Below are 22,772 nucleotides of genomic sequence, written 5' to 3'. Positions count from 1 at the left end.
TGCCACAATTAAATAAATAAATACAGCGATAAACAATTAATTAAATGTGTAATTCATTAAATAAATATGGAATTAAATATATAAATGTGTCATTAATTTAATAAAATACATCTTCATTTTGTTAAAAAAATATATATAATTATTTCAGTGTGCATTTAATTATTTCATGGTCCTGTGTCGCAGTGCATCCAAACCATTAAAAGAATCTGTCAAACTCACCCATCAAAGTTAGGGGGCGGGGTTAACGTGAATCGAGTCTCTGTAATCGATTTGCTCCGCCTTAATGTGCAGGGTGACCAATCAGGTGTTAGAGAACCGCCCCCTAACTTTGATGGGTGAGTTTGACAGATTCTTTTAATGGTTTCGATGCACTGCGACACAGGACCATGAAATAATTAAATGCACACTGAAATAATTATCTATATTTTTTTAATAAAATGAGGATGTATTTTATTAAATTAATGACACATTTATATATTTAATTCCTTATTTAATTAATTACACATTTAATTAATTGTTTATCGCTGTATTTATTTATTTAATTGTGGCACTTTATATTAGTGACGTGGTTTTAATTAATGAATGACACATTTATTTATTTAATTCCACATTTAATTAATTATTGACACATTTAATTATTTATTTAATGCGGATTTATTTATTTAATTTTGGCACTTTTTATCCTCCATATCGATCAGGTTGCTGGCAGCGGTTTTTGGCCCTCACAAAAGGCCATGAAGGAGCAGGACCGTGAGCTGCGCCGTATGATGGCTATGATTGAGCGCAGGCTGGCTGTAGTGAACTCAAAGGTGAGCTGGGATAATATCTTGGATTTTCACGCTCGCTTCAAGGCGGAAAAGCCAACAAAAATTCTGAATATTATATTTGCCACGTTGAGGCAGCAAGAAAAGACTCAAGGCTGATGGAAAATTCCTGTGCAGCCTGTTCTGAAAAAACAATAAGTGTTATTTTGGATTCAGCACCCCCCTTATCAAAATCTCCCCTGGATGTTACGGCGGAAGGGCCCAGAACATTAAAAACAAACGATGCAAAGAGCAGTGTTGCCAACTTAGCGCTTTAGTCGCTATATTTAGCCACTTTTCAGACCCCTCTAGCACTTTGATTTCTAAAAAGCTCCTAGCGCCAGATCTAGAGACTTTTTTCTGCTACTGGAGACTTTGGAGACAACATCTAAAAGCAGCGAACTCTGGAGAACAGATAAGCAGATCATGGCTTGTCTACAGTGAAAAGAAGGACTGGGTTATTTACTTTGGCCTTTTTGGAAACACAGGAAGGAGCAATCAGCTAAGTGAGCTTAGTGCTTGGAAAAAATCTTTCATTCCTTTAGAGACAGCATGAAAAGTCAGCTGAGTACAAAACATAGAGAGGAAAACAAGAAGAAAAGGGACAAGAAGAGAGGGACACAACCTAGAACAGATAATGGATGTCTATTCTATTAACATTTCTCTATCTGTAGAATGGGGCTGTTCTATGTGTTGTCTTCTCCATTCAGAGGGGCCCCCTGCCTGTCTTTGCAAAGGGCCCAAAATGTCCTAAATCCGGCCCTGGTTATAAGAGGTAGGCTCATGCTTAAGGACACTGGCAGCTCATTCCTCCAGCTGGGATTGGAACCGGCGCCTCCTGTGTGCAGTCAGCTGACTCACCACTCGCAAGCCGCAGATTTAAACCAAACAATAAGTTCTGCTTTATCCTGGAAAACATTTTAATTCAACCTGGATCAGGATCAAGCTGTAAATCCTCCTGGAATCAGTTTTATCGGCTTGTTTCTGCCGAGAGAAAAACATTTCTGGGAGTAAAGGCGCCAGAAGTGTTTCTCCATATTTCAACACTTCTGCTCCTGTTCCAGTCTGACCTCAGCGAGTGGAAATCACAAACACAGACCCGTCCAAAGACAGAAAGAAGCTTCTCATTCCCACGTTAAATGGCAGAGGAGACGTTCCCAGGAGGATTTCCTGGATCAAAGACGCTCTGCTGAGAACAAAGAAACTAGAACCCGTTTCAGCTCCAGCAGGCAGCAGCAGGCTGACCCTGAAACCATGAAGCAATGCTTATCTCCTGACCCACTCATGCACTGAAGCCCCACAGCCGCAGCAGGAGAGTTTCACCCACGCAGGACCTGAAACATTTCAGAAGCACCAGCAGCTGAAAGGGAAGCAGTGAGTCTGGTGGAAAGAAGGGATCTAGTCCTCATTGGGGATTAGGACTAGATCTGAAGACTAGATCCAAAGACAATCAAGGAGACCTGATCAACAGGTTATAGATTAAATATCTGACTGGGACGTAATGAAAAAAAAGTCCCAACTCTAAAAAACTACAGCTGGGTAAAATAAACAGGAAAACAATCCAACAAAGATCTGAGACACATTATTCAGTGTATTTGGAGAAAGAATTTAAAGGGGTGATAGAATGATTCTATAGGGTATCTGGTCCTTCAGGTCTCTAATAGGGTGATAGAATGATTCTATAGGGTATCTGGTCCTTCAGGTCTCTAATAGGGTGATATAATGATTCTATAGGGTATCTGGTCCTTCAGGTCTCTAATAGGGTGATAGAATGATTCTATAGGGTATCTGGTCCTTCAGGTCTCTAATAGGGTGATAGAATGATTCTATAGGGTATCTGGTCCTTCAGGTCTCTAATAGGGTGATATAATGATTCTATAGGGTATCTGGTCCTTCAGGTCTCTAATAGGGTGATATAATGATTCTATAGGGTATCTGGTCCTTCAGGTCTCTAATAGGGTGATAGAATGATTCTATAGGGTATCTGGTCCTTCAGGTCTCTAATAGGGTGATAGAATGATTCTATAGGGTATCTGGTCCTTCAGGTCTGTAATAGGGTGATAGAATGATTCTATAGGGTATCCGGTCCTTCAGGTCTCTAATAGGGTGATAGAATGATTCTATAGGGTATCCGGTCCTTCAGGTCTCTAATAGGGTGATAGAATGATTCTATAGGGTATCCGGTCCTTCGGGTCTCTAATAGGGTGATAGAATGATTCTATAGGGTATCTGGTCCTTCAGGTCTCTAATAGGGTGATAGAATGATTCTATAGGGTATCTGGTCCTTCAGGTCTCTAATAGGGTGATAGAATGATTCTATAGGGTATCTGGTCCTTCAGGTCTCTGATAGGGTGATAGAATGATTCTATAGGGTATCTGGTCCTTCAGGTCTCTAATAGGGTGATAGAGTGATTCTATAGGGTATCTGGTCCTTCAGGTCTCTGATAGGGTGATAGAATGATTCTATAGGGTATCTGCTCCTTCAGGTCTCTAATAGGGTGATAGAATGATTCTATAGGGTATCTGGTCCTTCAGGTCTCTAATAGGGTGATAGAATGATTCTATAGGGTATCTGGTCCTTCATGTCTCTAATAGGGTGATAGAATGATTCTATAGGGTATCTGGTCCTTCAGGTCTCTAATAGGGTGATAGAATGATTCTATAGGGTATCTGGTCCTTCATGTCTCTAATAGGGTGATAGAATGATTCTATAGGGTATCTGGTCCTTCAGGTCTCTAATAGGGTGATAGAATGATTCTATAGGGTATCTGGTCCTTCAGGTCTCTAATAGGGTGATAGAATGATTCTATAGGGTATCTGGTCCTTCAGGTCTCTAATAGGGTGATAGAATGATTCTATAGGGTATCTGGTCCTTCAGGTCTCTAATAGGGTGATAGAATGATTCTATAGGGTATCTGGTCCTTCAGGTCTCTAATAGGGTGATAGAATGATTCTATAGGGTATCTGGTCCTTCAGGTCTCTAATAGGGTGATAGAATGATTCTATAGGGTATCTGGTCCTTCAGGTCTCTAATAGGGTGATAGAATGATTCTATAGGGTATCTGGTCCTTCAGGTCTCTAATAGGGTGATAGAATGATTCTATCGGGTATCTGCTCCTTCAGGTCTCTAATAGGGTGATAGAATGATTCTATAGGGTATCTGCTCCTTCAGTTCTCTAATAGGGTGATAGAATGATTCTATAGGGTATCTGGTCCTTCAGGTCTCTAATAGGGTGATAGAATGATTCTATAGGGTATCTGGTCCTTCAGGTCTCTAATAGGGTGATAGAATGATTCTATAGGGTATCTGCTCCTTCAGGTCTCTAATAGGGTGATAGAATGATTCTATAGGGTATCTGGTCCTTCAGGTCTCTAATAGGGTGATAGAATGATTCTATAGGGTATCTGGTCCTTCAGGTCTCTAATAGGGTGATAGAATGATTCTATAGGGTATCTGGTCCTTCAGGTCTCTAATAGGGTGATAGAATGATTCTATAGGGTATCTGCTCCTTCAGGTCTCTAATAGGGTGATAGAATGATTCTATCGGGTATCTGCTCCTTCAGGTCTCTAATAGGGTGATAGAATGATTCTATAGGGTATCTGCTCCTTCAGGTCTCTAATAGGGTGATAGAATGATTCTATAGGGTATCTGGTCCTTCAGGTCTCTAATAGGGTGATAGAATGATTCTATAGGGTATCTGGTCCTTCAGGTCTCTAACAGGGTGATAGAATGATTCTATAGGGTATCTGGTCCTTCAGGTCTCTAACAGGGTGATAGAATGATTCTATAGGGTATCTGGTCCTTCAGGTCTCTAATAGGGTGATAGAATGATTCTATAGGGTATCTGGTCCTTCAGGTCTCTAATAGGGTGATAGAATGATTCTATAGGGTATCTGGTCCTTCAGGTCTCTGATAGGGTGATAGAATGATTCTATAGGGTATCTGGTCCTTCAGGTCTCTGATAGGGTGATAGAATGATTCTATAGGGTATCTGGTCCTTCAGGTCTCTGATAGGGTGATAGAGTGATTCTATAGGGTATCTGGTCCTTCAGGTCTCTGATAGGGTGATAGAGTGATTCTATAGGGTATCTGCTCCTTCAGGTCTCTAATAGGGTGATAGAATGATTCTATAGGGTATCTGCTCCTTCAGGTCTCTAATAGGGTGATAGAATGATTCTATAGGGTATCTGGTCCTTCAGGTCTCTAATAGGGTGATAGAATGATTCTATAGGGTATCTGGTCCTTCAGGTCTCTAATAGGGTGATAGAATGATTCTATAGGGTATCTGCTCCTTCAGGTCTCTAATAGGGTGATAGAATGATTCTATAGGGTATCTGCTCCTTCAGGTCTCTAATAGGGTGATAGAATGATTCTATAGGGTATCTGGTCCTTCAGGTCTCTAATAGGGTGATAGAATGATTCTATAGGGTATCTGGTCCTTCAGGTCTCTAATAGGGTGATAGAATGATTCTATAGGGTATCTGGTCCTTCAGGTCTCTAATAGGGTGATAGAATGATTCTATAGGGTATCTGGTCCTTCAGGTCTCTAATAGGGTGTGTAACATTGGTTGGGCTGAAAATGGCATATTAGCTGTTCTATGAGCCCTAATGCAGCCTGGTTAAAAGCCCTAGAATGAAACCACAGGTTTTCTTCCTTTTATGGTTTGATCATGAATATTTAGATGAGCTGTGCTCTGATTGGTTGGTTTACAACGAGCAAAGCTGCTGAGCAAAGACGCATCATAGCAACAAGCACTCACTCACTGAAACATCAGATTGTTGATATGGTACGGGGACCAGACGTCCTCTTTTTCCCGGACATGTCCTACTTTTCAGACCTAAAAAAATGTCCGGGGGGGAATTATTACAAAATTATCCGGGATTTTGTTGGACTGCAGTGCAGTCGGACCTCCTGTCCCCAGCCTAAACCTGTGTCCCCGATTTGACAGTTTACTGTTACGGTAGAAAAGCACATGAGCATGTTGCGGGCAGAAACAGTTAGTACGGTAGCATTTTGCGCTGCTGTTAACATAAAGATGATTAAAAGAGTGAACAGCTTGTTGGACTCTAATGATCTCAGCTGCCATTAAAACACAAAGAAGAAAAAGAGGCACAACGTCTTTAACAGCCGAAGAAGTAAAAGCAGAAGTTCGTTATCACAGCTGCCCCGTGTTACGGAGAGGATGTTAATCGATTAGTTTTATTTGGACTGAGCTGATCCCCTGATCAATGTTAGCTTCATGTCCAGTTTAAACAATAATCTATGAAAAGAAATAAGACAAGACCAGAGTTTGCTGCTGGTCTGAGTGAAATAGACTGATTGAAAACTGCTTGTAAGGCTTTAATCTATTTCTGTGGTTATTCTTTTAATTAGGGCTGAAAAAAATCGGGTTAGTCGTGATTAATTGATTAATTGTCAACTAATTTAGTATTTGATAATCGTTAGCTGGAGTATAGCGACTCTAAAACGTGCCTGATAGAGCGACCTATTAGAGCAGGAATTATACAGGAATTTGTAAAAACATTTAAAATTTAAGTCAAAAGAAACATTTTCATCTGTCAATATGATTTATCCAGAAGTCCACAAGTGGAAACAATTTAACAGGGTTTAATTTCGTTAATCAATATTCTTTTAAGGAACCTTTGGCTATCAGATTAAAAATCAAATAATCAACAGATTAATCAATTTGCGAAATAATCGTGAGTTGCTGCCGTACGGTTAATAAAAAACCAAAACAAATAAAAAAAATGAACCAAAGCTCCTGTTACTAAAACTCCAGCCAGTCGGCCATCTCCCTGTGCAGGTGGGGGGGGGGGGGTTAAAGTCTACCCGTCTCTGCCAGGGCCCCTGACCTGCTAATCTAGACAGCCATAGGTCTACAGTGACTGGAAGGTGCAAACGCATTGCAGATACATCAAAGGGAGCAGATCAATAAAAAACAAGCAAAAGAAGAAGCATCCGGCAGTTTGGAGGGAAGCCGTGATCTAGTTTGATCTGTGTGAGAACCCAACAGCAGCTAAAAAACAGGAAGGAATCATTTAACTTCACAAGAATTCTGGCAGATTTTAACAGGCGGCTCAAACATTGACACCAGAACAAGCCTAGAATAGAGCCGCTGATATAGAACAGCTCACAGCCGTGATGGATCTCTATTTCTGTGGCCTTATGATGGAGGAAAACATCCAGATGTTTGAAATTCCTCAGCCCAATCCAACTGATAGCTGCTCCTTTTAGAGACATTTATCAGCAGAGAAGCATCAGAAACAGCTGCTGTTTGCCAAGAAACAAACAAACAAGGAGACTAAACCTGCTGTTCTGTCAGCTCAGCATACCCCATCAGACCAGCATACCCATGACAACACATCAGATTTGCATGCGTGTATGCTAGTTCCACTTATCTCTTTAGTTTAGTATGAAAAATAAACTTTAAACTACCTTGACGGGCGTGTTTCCCTTTAGTCACGTACAAAAAAACTATGTAAGGTCAGTTTGCCATACACTTGAAAAAACACCAAAAAGTAAGTAATTAGATTGTTTGTTGTACATAACTAAAGGGATATACTGCCAGGCGAGGTAGTTTAAAGTATATTTTTCATACTAAACTAAAGGGATAAACTAAAGGGATAAACTAAGAGATAAACTAAAGAGATAAACTAAAGAGATAAACTAAAGAGATAAACTAAAGAGATAAACTGAAGGGATAAACTAAAGAGATAAACTAAAGAGATAAACTAAATAGATAAACTAAATGGATAAACTAAAGGGATAAACTAAAGGGATAAACTAAAGGGATAAACTAAGAGATAAACTAAAGAGATAAACTAAAGAGATAAACTAAAGAGATAAACTAAGAGATAAACTAAGAGATAAACTAAAGAGATAAACTAAAGAGATAAACTAAAGAGATAAACTAAAGGGATAAACTAAAGGGATAAACTAAGAGATAAACTAAAGAGATAAACTAAAGAGATAAACTGAAGGGATAAACTAAAGAGATAAACTAAAGAGATAAACTAAATAGATACTCTAAATGGATAAAATAAAGGGATAAACTAAAGGGATAAACTAAGAGATAAACTAAAGAGATAAACTAAAGAGAAACTAAGAGATAAACTAAGAGATAAACTAAAGAGATAAACTAAAGGGATAAACTAAAGGGATAAACTAAAGGGATAAACTAAAGGGATAAACTAAAGGGATAAACTAAAGGGATAAACTAAAGGGATAAACTAAAGGGATAAACTAAAGGGATAAACTAAAGGGATAAACTAAAGAGATAAACTAAAGGGATAAACTAAAGGGATAAACTAAAGGGATAAACTAAAGAGATAAACTAAAGGGATAAACTAAAGGGATAAACTAAAGGGATAAACCAAAGAGATAAACTAAAGAGATAAACTAAAGGGATAAACCAAAGAGATAAACTAAAGGGATAAACTAAAGAGATAAACTAAAGAGATAAACTAAAGAGATAAACTAAAGAGATAAACTAAAGGGACTAACAGGTATTGACAATGGGTTTGCTGATCTGACTGAACATGGGTTATTTTCGGCTCTGTGTTGATCTCTGAATCACTGAGGTTATAATGGATCATCAGAGCGGCTCAATCAAGTGGAAAAAACCTTTGAAAATCAAGTTTTTGCTTCTTTTGGACGGCAGCTCAGATAAACACGCTCCTGTTGATGTTTGTTAGCTGGTCGGAGGGAGCGGCTGAATCAACGATGGGGAACCGACCGTGTAAACATGAGGAAACCTGTGGAGAGCAAACACGCTCTGATCTCAGCAGGTCTGCAGCATAAACAGGATCCATGGAGAACAGAGCTTTAAAGGAGCTGGCAGGTTTCAAAGAGCCAAAGCTTGTGTGTTTATTGCTGTTCAAACAGAACCAGGGGGCTGGATGGGCGCTGATAAGGCGGGGGGGAGGTCAGCATGAGGATACACCCCAGTGAGGGAGGGATGATGGAAACCAGTCTCCCCTCCTGGCTGAGGATGATGGCGGCGGTGGTTGTGTCATGGTACGGGCTATAGAGGATACAGGGTCAGCTTCTCCAGGGGCATCACAGAGGATGGAAAGCCTCGTTCCAGAGGAGGGTACAGCTGGACCAGCAGGTCCTGATGGGTTTAAACAGACAAACCATCTTACAGGAGGAAAGAAGGACGCCTTTGTGTCTCTGTGTCTTCACTGTCCGTTCACCTCAATGAGCCTCAGACGGATCTGAGCCGTGGAGCAGCAGGAACCTCCAGTTCTGCTTGCTTCTCTACAGACGAATCCATAAATCATGTAAAAGAACATTTGGTGAGACAGTTTGTCCAACTGAGTGTCAGAGACTGCAGAGCTACTGAAATATTAACCAGCGGAGACCCAGTTCAGCCCTAAACTCCCTGCATCCTTCATGCAACCCCACGTCTGCAGCTATGGCCTCTGCAGGCTCCGCCCTCCTCTACCCACCGTGTGAAGATACCTGCCGATTCAATGCGATTTCAGTCAGAAATTATCTGCTTTCTAGAAACATCCTCTCTGTCTTCTGTGAAGCAGCAGATTTATTTCATTTATAAATTCTGATCCATCACATTTATTCACTGACATCTGGACAGAGCAGCTCTTCTTCTAGGAATCTGGACCAATTTAGTCTTCCTCCAAACTTCTGATTTTGATCAGATTCCATTAAAATCTAAGTCTGCCCCAACCAGTCAACCTGATTAAGACATAACATTTTTTTTTTTTTTAGTTTAATTTTAAGTTAACATGTAAAATATTTTGAAATATATGTATTTTTTTAGGTGTGACAGATATATATTTAATCTTTAATGACTAGTAAAGAGTCATCCCATTTTTTTTCTCGGATTGGTGACGTATTTCCGCCTTAGGGCGTAAAAATTACTGCCCATTGACTCTGGTGAACAGTTGTCCATCCGCAGCAGCTCCTCTGCAAATCAACGGTATAGGAGAGCTCAGGGCGCAGCTCTGGTGCACCCTGGTGACAGGAAGTGTATTTGCTCACCACCGCCCGCCACAGCGCAGACATTTAGCAGATGATTGACAGGTCGAGTCGTGGGAGTTGGAGACGCATCAGAGAGAGAGAGAGAGAGAGAGAAATGGCAGCCCTTTTCCAGGACCTGGTTTAGCTACAAGGTTAGGCTAACTACCTGCAGCAAGGCTAACTGTGCAGTGAGGCTAACTACATGCAGCGAGGCTAACTGCGTGCAGCGAGGTTAATTGCGTGCAGCGAGGCTAACTGCGTGCAGAGAGGCTAACTGCGTGCAGCGAGGCTAACTGCATGCAGAGAGGCTAACTGCGTGCAGCGAGGCTAACTGCGTGCAGAGAGGGTAACTGCGTGCAGCGAGGCTAACTGCATGCAGCGAGGCAAACTACATGCAGCGAGGCTAACTGCATGCAGAGAGGCTAACTGCATGCAGCGAGGCTAACTGCATGCAGTGAGGCTAACTACATGCAGCGAGGCTAACTGCATGCAGTGAGGCTAACTACATGCAGCGAGGCTAACTGCATGCAGAGAGGCTAACTGCATGCAGCGAGGCTAACTGCATGCAGAGAGGCTAACTGCATGCAGAGAGGCTAACTGCATGCAGCGAGGCTAACTGCATGCAGCGAGGCTAACTACATGCAGCGAGGCTAACTGCATGCAGTGAGGCTAACTACATGCAGCGAGGCTAACTGCATGCAGCGAGGCTAACTGCATGCAGAGAGGCTAACTGCATGCAGCGAGGCTAACTACATGCAGTGAGGCTAACTACATGCAGTGAGGCTAACTACATGCAGCGAGGCTAACTGCATGCAGCGAGGCTAACTGCATGCAGCGAGGCTAACTACATGCAGTGAGGTTAACTACATGCAGTGAGGCTAACTGCATGCAGAGAGGCTAACTGCATGCAGCGAGGCTAACTGCATGCAGTGAGGCTAACTACATGCAGCGAGGCTAACTGCATGCAGAGAGGCTAACTGCATGCAGCGAGGCTAACTGCGTGTAGCGAGGCTAACTGCGTGCAGCGAGGCTAACTGCATGCAGAGAGGCTAACTGCGTGCAGCGAGGCTTACTGCGTGCAGCGAGGCTTACTGCGTGCAGCTAGGCTAACTGCGTGCAGCGAGGCTAACTGCATGCAGAGAGGCTAACTGCGTGCAGCGAGGCTAACTGCATGCAGAGAGGCTAACTGCGTGCAGCGAGGCTTACTGCGTGCAGCTAGGCTAACTGCATGCAGAGAGGCTAAGGCTTTATCCTGCTTTATCCTGCCTCCTTTTTCAAAGGTCAGGATCTGATCCAGCGTGGATAAAGACAGCTAAGAAGAATGAACAATCTGGGATTCACATGGAAAATAATAGAATATAGTCTACTTTTTCTATATGTTTGTTGATTTGCATAGTTGCTCTTAAATAAACACATTCTCAGAAAATAAATAGTTTTTATAAATTAGAAAAAGTATAAAGCTGACTAATAGCTCCTCTATTATTAAACTGGTGCATTATTTTTCTAGGTTTATGACGCCATATTGGATGAATGAAAAACCATGAAAAACCCAGATTTACCTTCACAGCCTCAGAATTGCAAGATCTATGTACAAAAAGTAAACCTGGACATGAAATTAGGTTTTTACTATGTTTTTATTGTTGGCATTCATATAAATATCCTGATGTGATAACTTAGTGTACGTTTGATTGCTTTTTGGTAAAAAAAAAAAAAAAAGTCTATTTTGAATTTCTAGCCCCTTCTGGAGAAAACTCCCCCCGGCTGTCGATGCTGAGAACATAGAACCGCTTCCTGCTGATGAATCTACCTGTTCCAGTAACACCGTTTGGTCCAGCGGACCAGAATCAGCAGGTGAACCGAGCTGAAACCTGACGACCGACACAGGCGGGAGGGTTTGGCTACTTTTGCTGAAGTGAAACTATTTCGGACATTCCTGGGAGCTGATAAACCCTGAAGAGGAGGAGGGAGAAATGGGAGGAGACAGATAGGTTCCTCTGCAGCTGAAAATCAACTGGTTCCTAGAAACAATCGGGTCCAACTGGATCAGAACTCTGTCTTCGCGCTCCAGCCCTACAGGGTCCATTAGAACCATCTGTCGGTGAATCAAGCTTCCTAAAACCTTCTGATTCCTGCTCTTCATCCCAGAGTTCTGGTAAAGAACTAGAACCACTCTAACCCAGGTTCAGATTCTGGTTCTGTTCCACCTTACAGAATTAAGCTGTTTGGTCACCAGCACCTAAGGTCTTCAGCAGGGCGGTGGCAGCATCATGCTGCGTTAATGGAGGGCGACCAGTCAGCAGACAGATGGGACCCAGTTAAATGTTCCAACTGGAGGCAGCTTTTAAAGGCTGACACCCATCATAGGTTCAACTTTGAGTGATTTCCTTCCTCCATTTACAGGATTAAAACACAAAATCCTGATAGAATTAGACAAATAGAAACAGTTATCGACAAATCCGTCTAAATATTAATACCAGCTGTGATTCTAAATCTGCTGAACCTGATGTGAAATCTGCAAACACGCATACCGGCTGATGCAGATATGGATTAATCTAATCCTTTAACAAACCTGCAAACATTCATACGGAGGGTTCAGCATAAAATCAACATTAAATGGGTTTTAGAAGGTCTAGAAGCACTAGATCTATCTATATCTATATCCAGTCATTCAGCATAGATCCTGCTGCACGGCTCTACGTCTTATTTTGGCATTTGACCAATTATATGAGCCCTTGAATGATAGAAATTAAATTGGAAAAAAAATTAACAATTCAAGAAAAAAAGATTAAAAGCTAATTGAAAAGTTAAAAAGTTAACAAGCCTAGTTAATTATATTTAGGTTTATAAACTAAAACATGTTAATTGCCAGTATCAGCATTAATGCCACTAAGGTTATGTGCTTCTTTCACTCTCATTTTTTCATTAATTTCTTCTAGAAGCATTTAATTATTTTTCTTAATATATTCAGGAAGTTGTTTCGTTTCTTCTTATTACATCGACATTCATTTTTGGCATCAAAATATCCTTTTTTTTAATGTTCCAAAGATAATAAAGTCTCTGCCTGGATTCCAGTAACACTATAAGCTGGAAATGTTGATTTTCAAAGTATTTCACTGATGCTTAATAACAGAAAACTCTCAGAACTTCTTTAGAGAGAATCGATTCTGTACGGAAGCCCAGAGCGGTCAATACTTTTTCTCATTATCTAAAGATAACGAAGCCGTTTTCTTGTGATAACGAGATGATTTTATGTGTTAAAACTAATTCCCTCCTTCAATACCACAACAGCGGGAGAGGATTTAGAAGCCTTCAAAATTGGGCATAAATTAAAAAATATCACACTACTGCGAGGATTTTTTTTTATTTATTTATTTTTTTATTTTATATACTCTAATAATCCCAGAGGGAAATTACTTCTCTGTATTTAACCCATCCCCAAGGTACGGACGAGGATTAGGGCCACTGGAAAAAAAAAAAAAAAGTTTACTGATTTTAAAATTTTATTTCAGTTTAGTATTGGAAAAAAGTCAGAATTCTGACTTTAATCTCAGAATTCTGACTGAATTCTGAGATTAAAGTCAGAATTCTGACTTTTTTTCCATACTATACTGAAATAAAATTTTAAAATCAGTAAACTTTTTTTTTTTTTTCAGTGGCCCTAATCCTCTTCCGTACCTTGGGGAGCAGTGAGCTGCCATTGTGAGGTGCATGGGGAGCAGTGTGAGGTTAAGGGTGAGATCGTTGCAGATATTTTTGATTTATGCTCAATATTGAAGCGTGGTCTGCGCTACGTTATTCCACGCCACAACACCAGAGGGCCAATCAGGAACTAGCTGTGGGTCTAGATACGGCCGAGGCGGGGAGGAAGTGGGGGCAAGTTTGTGCGACAACGGAGGGACATGAGGGCCAAAAAGAGCGGGGATCCAGGTGGAAAAAGGGTCCCAGCGTTCTTATGCACCTCGCTCTGCTAGCTGCTCCATCTTCACCAGTCGTTTTCCACAATGGCGGTCAGTCAAACAAAACAAGCCGGTAAGGAACCAAACAGGAAATACGCATAGTGTTTCTGAGCATAAACCAGGCTTAAGTCTGTAAATAATCTTGTGTTCAACTTTTATAGAAACGAGACGACATTGTTGGTTTGATGATTTGCTTCCACTTCTGATTCCTAACCAATCAGCCCTATGCCTCCAGGTGTTTCACCTGTAACAGCTGCATTAACCCCTAAAATGAGTCCAGATTAAGGATGTTCAAAAAACAGTCAGATTTGTTTCCATTTAATCCAATCCACCACCTGACAATAAGTGAAAAGAAAGAGGAAACTAAATACTGATTATTTGCGAACACGCGGTACGGCAACTGGACAACTACGACCCTGCAGGCATGGATGGACTGGGAATCCTGGGCTGCTGGCCGGCCTCATTACTCTGACCGGTTAGTCACCTCGTTATCTAGATAACCGTTTTCTAGAGATAACAAAATAGTTTTCTCATTATCTCGAAAAGGCAAAGGAAAAAATCAGGCCGCCCTCGGCTTCCATAAATTCTGTGTTTGTCAACTTTAATGCTAATTTAATAATATAAATAAAGAGTTTCTGGTTTATATACCAACAATTTAAATAATAATTAGTTAAAATAATCCCGTTGGGAGAATCACTGGGAAATGCTTGTAGAATTACGTCTGCAGGTGAACTAATTAAAATATAAGGGTGACTAAAGGGGGCGGAGCTAGAGGGTGGCCATGGACACCTCTTGGCCACCCTCTAGCTCCACCCCTGCTGTAAATCCTGATATTTTTCTGATACCACAGCTCCGTTTGCTTTATTTCTCTAAGCAGGGATGATGTTTACGAACGAACGCATCGATCTACCAAAGACAGGAAGTGATGAAAGCAGATTAAATCCTGAAAACAAATAACTGGGTTTATTGAGACAGTCACTCCCAATGGGGGAAACATCATTACTCTAAATAAGGATTTTTATTATAGAAACAGACTGAATAGATCTGCCCTTTCATTGGGCCTATATCAGTTTGTGTCCATGACGATGATGATGATGATGATGAGTCTACCTTCCTCTTTATTCTGAGATATTTCTGCCTGTTTCAGATTTAAAAACGACGACGCGTGACCCGAACAGCGGTACCACAGAACAGAACCATTAAAGGATCACAGCCAGGCTCTCTGTTGGGGTTAAAGGTCAAACTCTCAGATGTCGTCGGTCCAGAACCGGCTCTGAACAGAACCTTTCCATCCCCCGGGGACAGGACCCAAAAGATCCCGGCGCCAAGCAGAGAAACTCTACGGCTGATCCGACCCAGAGCCTAAGGCTGGCTGGCAGAGGACAGGCGTCCCTCTGTCCACACAGAGACATTTGAGAGGACAGAACTTACGTCTGGAGTCTTTGATGGTTTTCAGGGCTGACTGGAGCCGGTCCAACATCATCCAAAGTCCAGAAGCAGACAGCAAAGGAGAAGCGATCAGAAACCCAACTTCCTCCCGGTCCACCTGTCTCCGTCTGTCTCTGTGTCCCTCTGAGGACGGCTGTACCTCCAGCAGCAGGCGAGTCGCTGTGAATTTGAGCAGAGCTCAGAGAGAGGAGCAGCAGGAGGGGGCGGGGCCACAGCTGGGGGGCGGGATGTGCCGTCCGCGGTGCGTTCAGGCGCTGTCTGAGTGTGGGTCCCCTTGCTGACGGGTTGGGTCCATCCTGCTGACATGACTGTGGAGACGCTGCCTCCTGGTGGCGGCGCCGCCTCTTAACAAGGACTTTATGATAGGCAGTACCGGATTGAGCCGGTTTAATAATCAGAACCGGTCCTGAGCGGACTGAACCCTGAAGGCTCCATCAGTCCGGTTCTTTATTCATTTTTCTGCTTTTTATCCTCCAGATTTTACCTTTTTTTTTTAGAACTTTAAATCCAGCAGAACCGAAACAGAATCGTCCTCTGGGAGCCCAGAACCAATGTTCTACCGATACGGAACCGCAGAGCAGAACTGCTCAGAAAGCTGATTCATGCTTTTAATATTGAGCTTCGGATCATTTCCGGGTCAATCAGAACCATCAGAACTTCTCGGTCTGTGCAGACGAACAGATTTCTCACTCACCTCCGCTCACTTCCTGAGACGCGATGACGAATCCAAAGCCTTCCCCCGGCCGCCTCCTCAGCTCCACCTCCACCATCTTGGCTCCTCCTCGGCCATCTTTGGCCCTGGCTCCTGAAGCTCCGCCCCCAGGGGCCGGCCCCGAGCTGTCCTCCACACCCTGCAGGTCGCGGGGCTCCAGGGTCAGGGTCACCGGAACCGAATCCAGGAAGCTGGTGCTCTGGATGAGGGCCGAGGCCGAGGGCCCGTTTGGAGTCTGAGCAGGAGGGGCCCCTGGAAGACAAAGAGCAGGCCCCCCATTGGAGCAGGAGGACATCTGATGAACCCAGCATGTTCTGCTTCTTACCCTGCAGCTTCATTTTGGAACCATAAACTGATTTACCTTTGTGGGCCCCTGACGGTAGCAGCTGGCTCTCCTGTGGACCCTCAGGGGCCAAGCCGGCCTGGCTGAGGGTGGGGGCGCCCCCCAGAGAGGCACCTGTGGACGGGGAAGGCAGCTCAGTGGAGGACTGAGTGGTCAGGATGTGGGGGGAGGAGAGCGGCTTGTAGAGGTTTGGCGTGACGAGGGGGGAGGAGACGGGACCTGGGGGAGGACAGAGACAGCGGGACCGTTCTGACATTCTGATACCGGGTACAGGAACAAAGCTTACTGGTTCCACTGCTGGTTTAACTGGTTATTACAGGGACAGAACCCTGGGAAGGCCTGCTTACCTCCTCTGTGGACCAGCAGGACCACCTCTCCTTGTTTGGTGTGTTCCTGCAGGACTCTCTGGACCTGGAAAACAACGCATGCCTGGTTACTGGACCTGTCTGCAAACATGGACGTCCATGGAACATGTTCCACGTCTGCAAACATATTACGGGTTTTTTCTCTGGCCAGAAGTTCGATGGCAAATCCTCCCTCTTCAAGTTGGCGATCCAACGACCAACCCGTCCGTGGAGGATCAGGAATCAGAAAGGTGGAATAACTCTTTTATTTCCACTTTTCCCCGATGTATTCCAGCATCCAGCTGCCATGCACGTGGGCATTGTCAGTTTCACTATAGCTCTGGTGAATTTCAATGGTGAAGTCCTCTGGAAATCTTCAATAATTGTTTTTGATTGCAGATGTGTCTAGTAGTTCCCATTGATTTAGCTTGGAAAGCGGGGAGAATGGCGCTAGGCTTACCGCACCGTGACGTATCTGCTGGAAGATGGCAGGAGGGAGGGGCTACTATATTTGGGCTAAAATGGCCGCTCCCAGACTCAGTGATCGCGATGAAAATTATAATTTTTTACTGATTAACTCTAAATTCATTAAATCAAAGCGAACTTATTAGTTTTAGGTATAAATAACGATCCATTGATTATTTCTTGCTGATCGGACTTTTGTTTTATTTGCATTTACTGCTATAGAGCACTGCCAGTAGATGGCGCCATTTATTTATTATGTCCGCTCATTGCATCGGTGCTGGATTTCTATTATGGATGTAAACACCATGAGGACGGACAGCTGGTGGTTATGACCTTATTTTTATCAGGATCAAACGGTTTTTTCGTAGAGGCGCATAAAGCAACGCTGACCGTTTATCCCACCTGGCTGCGGCTCCTCAGATCTTCTTCTGCACTTTAGAACGTTTTATCGCTCTGGTTTAATGAAGGAAATCCAGGATCTGTGTTTGAACCAAGTCACACCTGAACTGAACCGCCGTTCTCGCTCACCTGAGTGAAGCTGAGGCTCTGCACATCGGCTCCGTTGATCTTTACAATCAGATCTCCAGCCTGCAGCAAGGGACACTGCCTCCGATCCCACACCCGCTTCACCACGGCCTGCTGCCCGCCCTGTCCTCCCGCCGTCACGCTGAACCCCAACCCGCCGCTCTCACTGTGTCTGAGCGCCACAGGAACCAGCTCTCCTCCATGTGCTGAACCTGGTGACCCTGCACCAAGAGGTAGAACCAGACCTCCGCCTCCTCTGGAGGACGAGGAGGTCAGCCCGTGGTTTGCCGGACACCCGTTAAAGCCACACGGCGGAACGTCTCTAGATGGCATCACGGCGTGCGAAGTCTGAGGCATCTGCTGGCATGGCACAGGAGCAGAGGGAGCAGCGGAGGAGGAGGAGGGGTTGTCACTGCCGGTGGAGGTGAAGTTCTGGACGCGACCCACGTCCAGCTGAGAGAGGGTCAGTTTGGACAACATGTGGGACGAGGAGGAGATGTTAGGGAGCGTGGACGTGGACAGGTCGCTCTCTGAAGACTTGGAGCTCTGATGAAGGAGGAGCGAGGAAGAGGAAAGGGTGGGGAGAGTGCTGCTGTTGTAGCGAATCAACGAAGACCTGGGACACAGAGAGAGCGAGAAGAATGCAGAAAACACCAAACAGGTCATATATTTAAATCATCTAAGCAATTAAAAAGAGAGGTCACCTCTTTAACTTCCCTTCTCTGGTTTCCTGTTAGTCCGTGAGGCAGACACCCTGTCTACTTTTAAGGCTAGGCTTAAAACTTTCCTTTTTGATAAAGCTTCTAGTTAGAGTGGCTCAGGTTATCCTGAGCTATCTCTATAGTTCTGCTGCTATAGGCTTAGACTGCTGGAGGACATAGGGACCCCTTTTTCATCATTCTGCTTCATTCTATCTCTATTCTCCCACTCTGCAGAATCTGTTAGTTCAATCTCTAACGTTCTGCTCTCTCTGCTTTTTCTCATAGTAGCTTCATCTGGTCTGTTCCTGTTTGGCTGTGACTCCATCCTGGAGAGAAATATCAGCTGTGCTGCTGCCATCAACACCTTTGTTTCTAGATGTTTTTTTCCCAGTGTTTAATCCTGTTTCTTTCCTAGACATAGCTATGGGCCCAGCTTTTACTGTGACTAACTGGATCTTTTCTCTTTCATCCTTTGACATGAAAACCGACTCAGAGCTCGTTTGTTTAACTGTTTCTTTCCAAGACAGAGCCGCCTGTGGAGCTAGTTTACTGTTAGCTTTTCTAACATAGAAAGTATTTATAAATCAGAGCTTATATTTTCCTTTTCTATGTCTTCTTCTGTCTCCTTGAACCCCGGTCACTGAGCCTGGTTTTGGTTCTGCTGGAGGTTTTTTTCCAATTAAAGTAAGTTTTCCTCTCCACTGTCGCTGCCTGCTTTGTGTGAGAGATTGCTTAAGAGTCGATGAGTTGATTCAATTAGCTGGTTTCCCTTAGAAAGAAAATGCTAATCTTTTAATCTGACAGGGTGATCTGCTTGAATTGCCTCTAATCTCTGATATGAAACCAGACCGTTGATGAAGGCATAAACAGGAGGCAGATGGTTTTAAAAGAGGTTCAAAGGAAAACTTACATGTTCATGTTTTTGGTACAGATCAGTTCCACGGATCATATTCATTTTAATACTCTGGTCACACATGAATTAACGATTATCTCCACCTAGTGGTCTGGAGCTCTTAGTTGGTGCCAGTTTGTAGTGATGGTGAGATGAAGCTTCATGTTTAACTGTTTGGCCAAATTCCCCACAGTTCATGAAGCTTCATGTGAACATGTCACCGCCTACTGGTGGAGCGCAGAACTACAGCTAGTAATATAATCTGTGATTTTTTGCAATGGTTTGTCTTTTTTAAATTGTTATTAAGTTTTTCTGCCATTTTAGTGAAATAAGCTCAAGCAGACAGTGAAAGTGCCACGGTTTTTGGTTTTAATCACTTTGAAAGTTATATGTTCAACCAATTTTTTGGCTAAACCAACCAATTTAACTTTGCCAGTGTTTTTACCCAATCTATATTTGTACTACGGCGAACCAATACAAATTAGTCACATTGGCCAAAATACTTAATTAATATCCCAGTTTTTCAGTCTTTTTCAGTCGGTTTTCAAATGTCTCGTACACTGTGCGATCTTTTCAGTCGTTAGACGCAGCTACTGCTCACACTGTACGACTATACCGCAGGGTTTAGTCGTACAGTGTGAGCTCACAGCTCACGATTCATGTTCGGCCCGACGCTCTGATGCGATCTATCTGCTCTCTTAATGTACATTTATTTAGCACTTCAACCTTATGCTCTGCTATCCTAGCCGTACACGTTCTTCTTCTATTGTTTTTCTAGCTGCCACCTAACAATGCTAACAGGGCAGTGACTCCTAGTGGTAACACTAACCATAACACTCCCCCTGTACAGCACACGGCTGACGATCAGGCTGAAAGTCGGCCCGATCAAAAGGTCTCGCCAGACTGGAAAATCGCCCCAAAAATCGCACAGTGTACGCCCGGCGTAACGTGGGTCTCGAGCCTAAAACCTCAGGATGGAAATCAGTGTCTGGCAACGGTGACAATTGTTTCGAAAGCAATACTATTTAAGACTAATGTTACAACTTTGACCGGTGACTTCAGATCTGAGCAGATTTTAATCATTACATGGTTTAATCTGACCAAAATAGTTTTAATCAACTAAATTGGTTGTTTTTTCAACCAATCTATTCTTAGAATCTGTCCAAACTTTATCCAACTGCCAATCCTACAAACTCCCACATCTTGACTGAACACTGAGGCTTTAAAAATGCCTGCAGAAGTTCCTGCGCTTTCTGAACCACTTCCTGAAGCGGTCACATGGTATCATGGTAGCAAGGCTTCGGATGTCATCAATTTTGGCCCCTCCCCTAAATAAATCACGCCTCGACACGTGCTTCAGGGAATCCCCCCCCCCCCGCCCTTACTTAACACACACCTCGAAGCCTCGGCTCATCTCAGAACATCCTGAGTTTGACCACTGACCTCCGGGTCCCAGCATTGGATTGGCCGCCATCAGAATCGCTGTGACTAGTTGGAGTCCTGTCTGCAGACTGAGGGGGGGGCTGCGACACATCTGACGATGTGGGAGTCGGAGGTCCAGCCAGACCGTTTGTCATTGGCTCAGGGACATAAGAGGGCGGGGTTCGTGCCGAACCTTTAGAGACCAAATGATGAAATGTTTTATTGAACGTCTGCATTCAGTTTAAGACTGAACAATTCTAAGGATGGTTTGATACAGATTATGTTCCAGCATCCAGAGACTCTGGAGTGACGGTTCTGACCTGGCGTGCTGCCGTTGGCGTCCAGCGTCCGGCTGAAGGTGAGGTGCGTCAGCGCCCTGCTCTGGTTGGAGGACTCGCTGGAAGTCTGAGGCTGCAGGAGGTCAGAAAAATATGACATTCAGTGAAATGTTTGCTTCTTTTCTTCTCTTTACTTTCTGTGTTCTGACTGTTTTTAAAGGTGAAGAACAAAATATTTCCCTGTCTGTCTTTCAGTGAAAGATGTAAATTTAGTTCCACAGGAAGGATCTATGATGCATTCAGGTACCAATGTCTCTATGGTGCATTCAGGTACCAATGTCTCTATGGTGCATTCAAATACTGATGTCTCTATGCTGCATTCAGGTACCAATGTCTCTATGGTGCATTCAAATACTGATGTCTCTATGCTGCATTCAGGTACCAATGTCTCTATGGTGCATTCAGGTACGAATGTCTCTATGCTGCATTCAGGTACCAATGTCTCTATGGTGCATTCAGGTACCAATGTCTTATGGTGCATTCAGGTACCATGGTCTCTATGGTGCATTCGGGTTTACCAATGTCTTTTATGGTGCATTCAAATACTGATGTCTCTATGCTGCATTCAGGTACCATGTCTCTATGGTGCATTCAGGTACGATGTCTCTATGCTGCTTTTCAGGTACCAATGTCTCTATGGTGCATTCAGGTACCAATGTCTCTATGGTGCATTCAGGTACCAATGTCTCTATGGTGCATTCAGGTACCAATGTCTCTATGCTGCATTGAGGTACCGATGTCTCTATGCTGCATTCAGGTAACGATGTCTCTATGCTGCATTCAGGTACCAATGCTGCATTCAGGTACCAATGTCACTATGCTGCATTGTCAGGGTGAACGATACTGTTCTGGCCATCAAGGTTTACCCAATGGAAATCGCTCAAGAAATCGCACAGTGTACGCCGCTAACGTGGTCTCGAGCCTAAACCGGTGCAATCAGGTACATGTTGCAACGGTGCAATTGGTTCGAAAGCATACTATTTATAATACTATGTTACAACTTGACTGACTTCAGACTGAGCAATTTAATCATACATGGTTTAATTAGTACAAATGTCTTTAGACTGCATTCAGGTACCAATTGTTTATGTTATTTCAACCAATCGTATTCTTAGAATCGTGTCAAACTTTATCCAATGCTCTATCTGACAAACTCCGGCTACATCTGATGAACACTCTAGGCTAAATGCCTGCAGAAGTTCGCTGCGCTTTCTGAACCACTTCCTGAAGCGGTCACATGGTTCATGGTAGCAAGGCTTCGGATGTCATCAATTTTGCCTCCCTAAATAAATCAGCCGTACGACACGTGCTTCATGGGAATCCCCCCCTCGCGTACTTACACAGCCTCGAAGGCTGGCTCATCTCAAAATCCTGAGTTTGACCAATGCTCTATCCGGTCGCATTGCATTGGCCGCCATCAGAATCGCTGTGCTAGTTGGGTCCTGCTGCAGAGAGGGGGGGGCTGCGAACATCTGACTGATGTGGGAGTTCGGAGGTCCAGCCGACGTTTGTCATTGGCTCAGGCATAAGAGGGGGGTCTGCGAACCTTTAGAGGACCAAATGTAAAGTTTTATTGAACTGTCTGCATCAGTTAAGACTGAACAATTCTAGGATGGTTTGATACAGATTTAATGTTCTGCATCTCAGAGTACTCTGGAGTGACGTCTCTACCTGCGTGTGCCGTTCAGCGTCCAAGCGTCCGGTCTCAAGTAGCTGCGATCAGCGTCCGTGTCTGGTATGGAGACTCGCATGGAAGTACGAGTCTGCATGATGTCAAAAAATAGACATTCAGGTGAAATGTTGCTTCTTTTGCTTTCTACTTTCTGTGTTCTGACTG

At 43.5% G+C, this 22,772-nt stretch overlaps 1 protein-coding gene across 4 annotated transcripts in view; it reads right to left on the bottom strand.

The window, feature by feature from the left end:
* Window positions 1-22,772, bottom strand: part of magixa (MAGI family member, X-linked a) — a 50,848-nt gene that overhangs the window by 8,973 nt on the left and 19,103 nt on the right. For all 4 annotated transcript variants that reach the window (XM_038298408.1, XM_038298405.1, XM_038298406.1 and 1 more), the window contains 6 exons: window positions 20,918-21,008; window positions 20,619-20,790; window positions 17,586-18,198; window positions 16,596-16,659; window positions 16,267-16,467; window positions 15,888-16,157 (listed from right to left, as the gene is read on the bottom strand). In XM_038298408.1, the coding sequence (XP_038154336.1) occupies window positions 15,888-16,157; window positions 16,267-16,467; window positions 16,596-16,659; window positions 17,586-18,198; window positions 20,619-20,790; window positions 20,918-21,008 (1,411 nt within the window). The remainder of the gene's footprint in view (window positions 1-15,887; window positions 16,158-16,266; window positions 16,468-16,595; window positions 16,660-17,585; window positions 18,199-20,618; window positions 20,791-20,917; window positions 21,009-22,772) is intronic.

This window comes from Cyprinodon tularosa, unplaced genomic scaffold, assembly GCF_016077235.1.
Source record: "Cyprinodon tularosa strain WSP-4 unplaced genomic scaffold, ASM1607723v1 ctg407, whole genome shotgun sequence".
NCBI classification, from domain to species: Eukaryota; Metazoa; Chordata; class Actinopteri; order Cyprinodontiformes; family Cyprinodontidae; genus Cyprinodon; species Cyprinodon tularosa.
The sequence above is the reverse complement of the archived record's forward strand: the minus strand, read 5'-3'. Positions and strand labels throughout refer to the sequence as shown.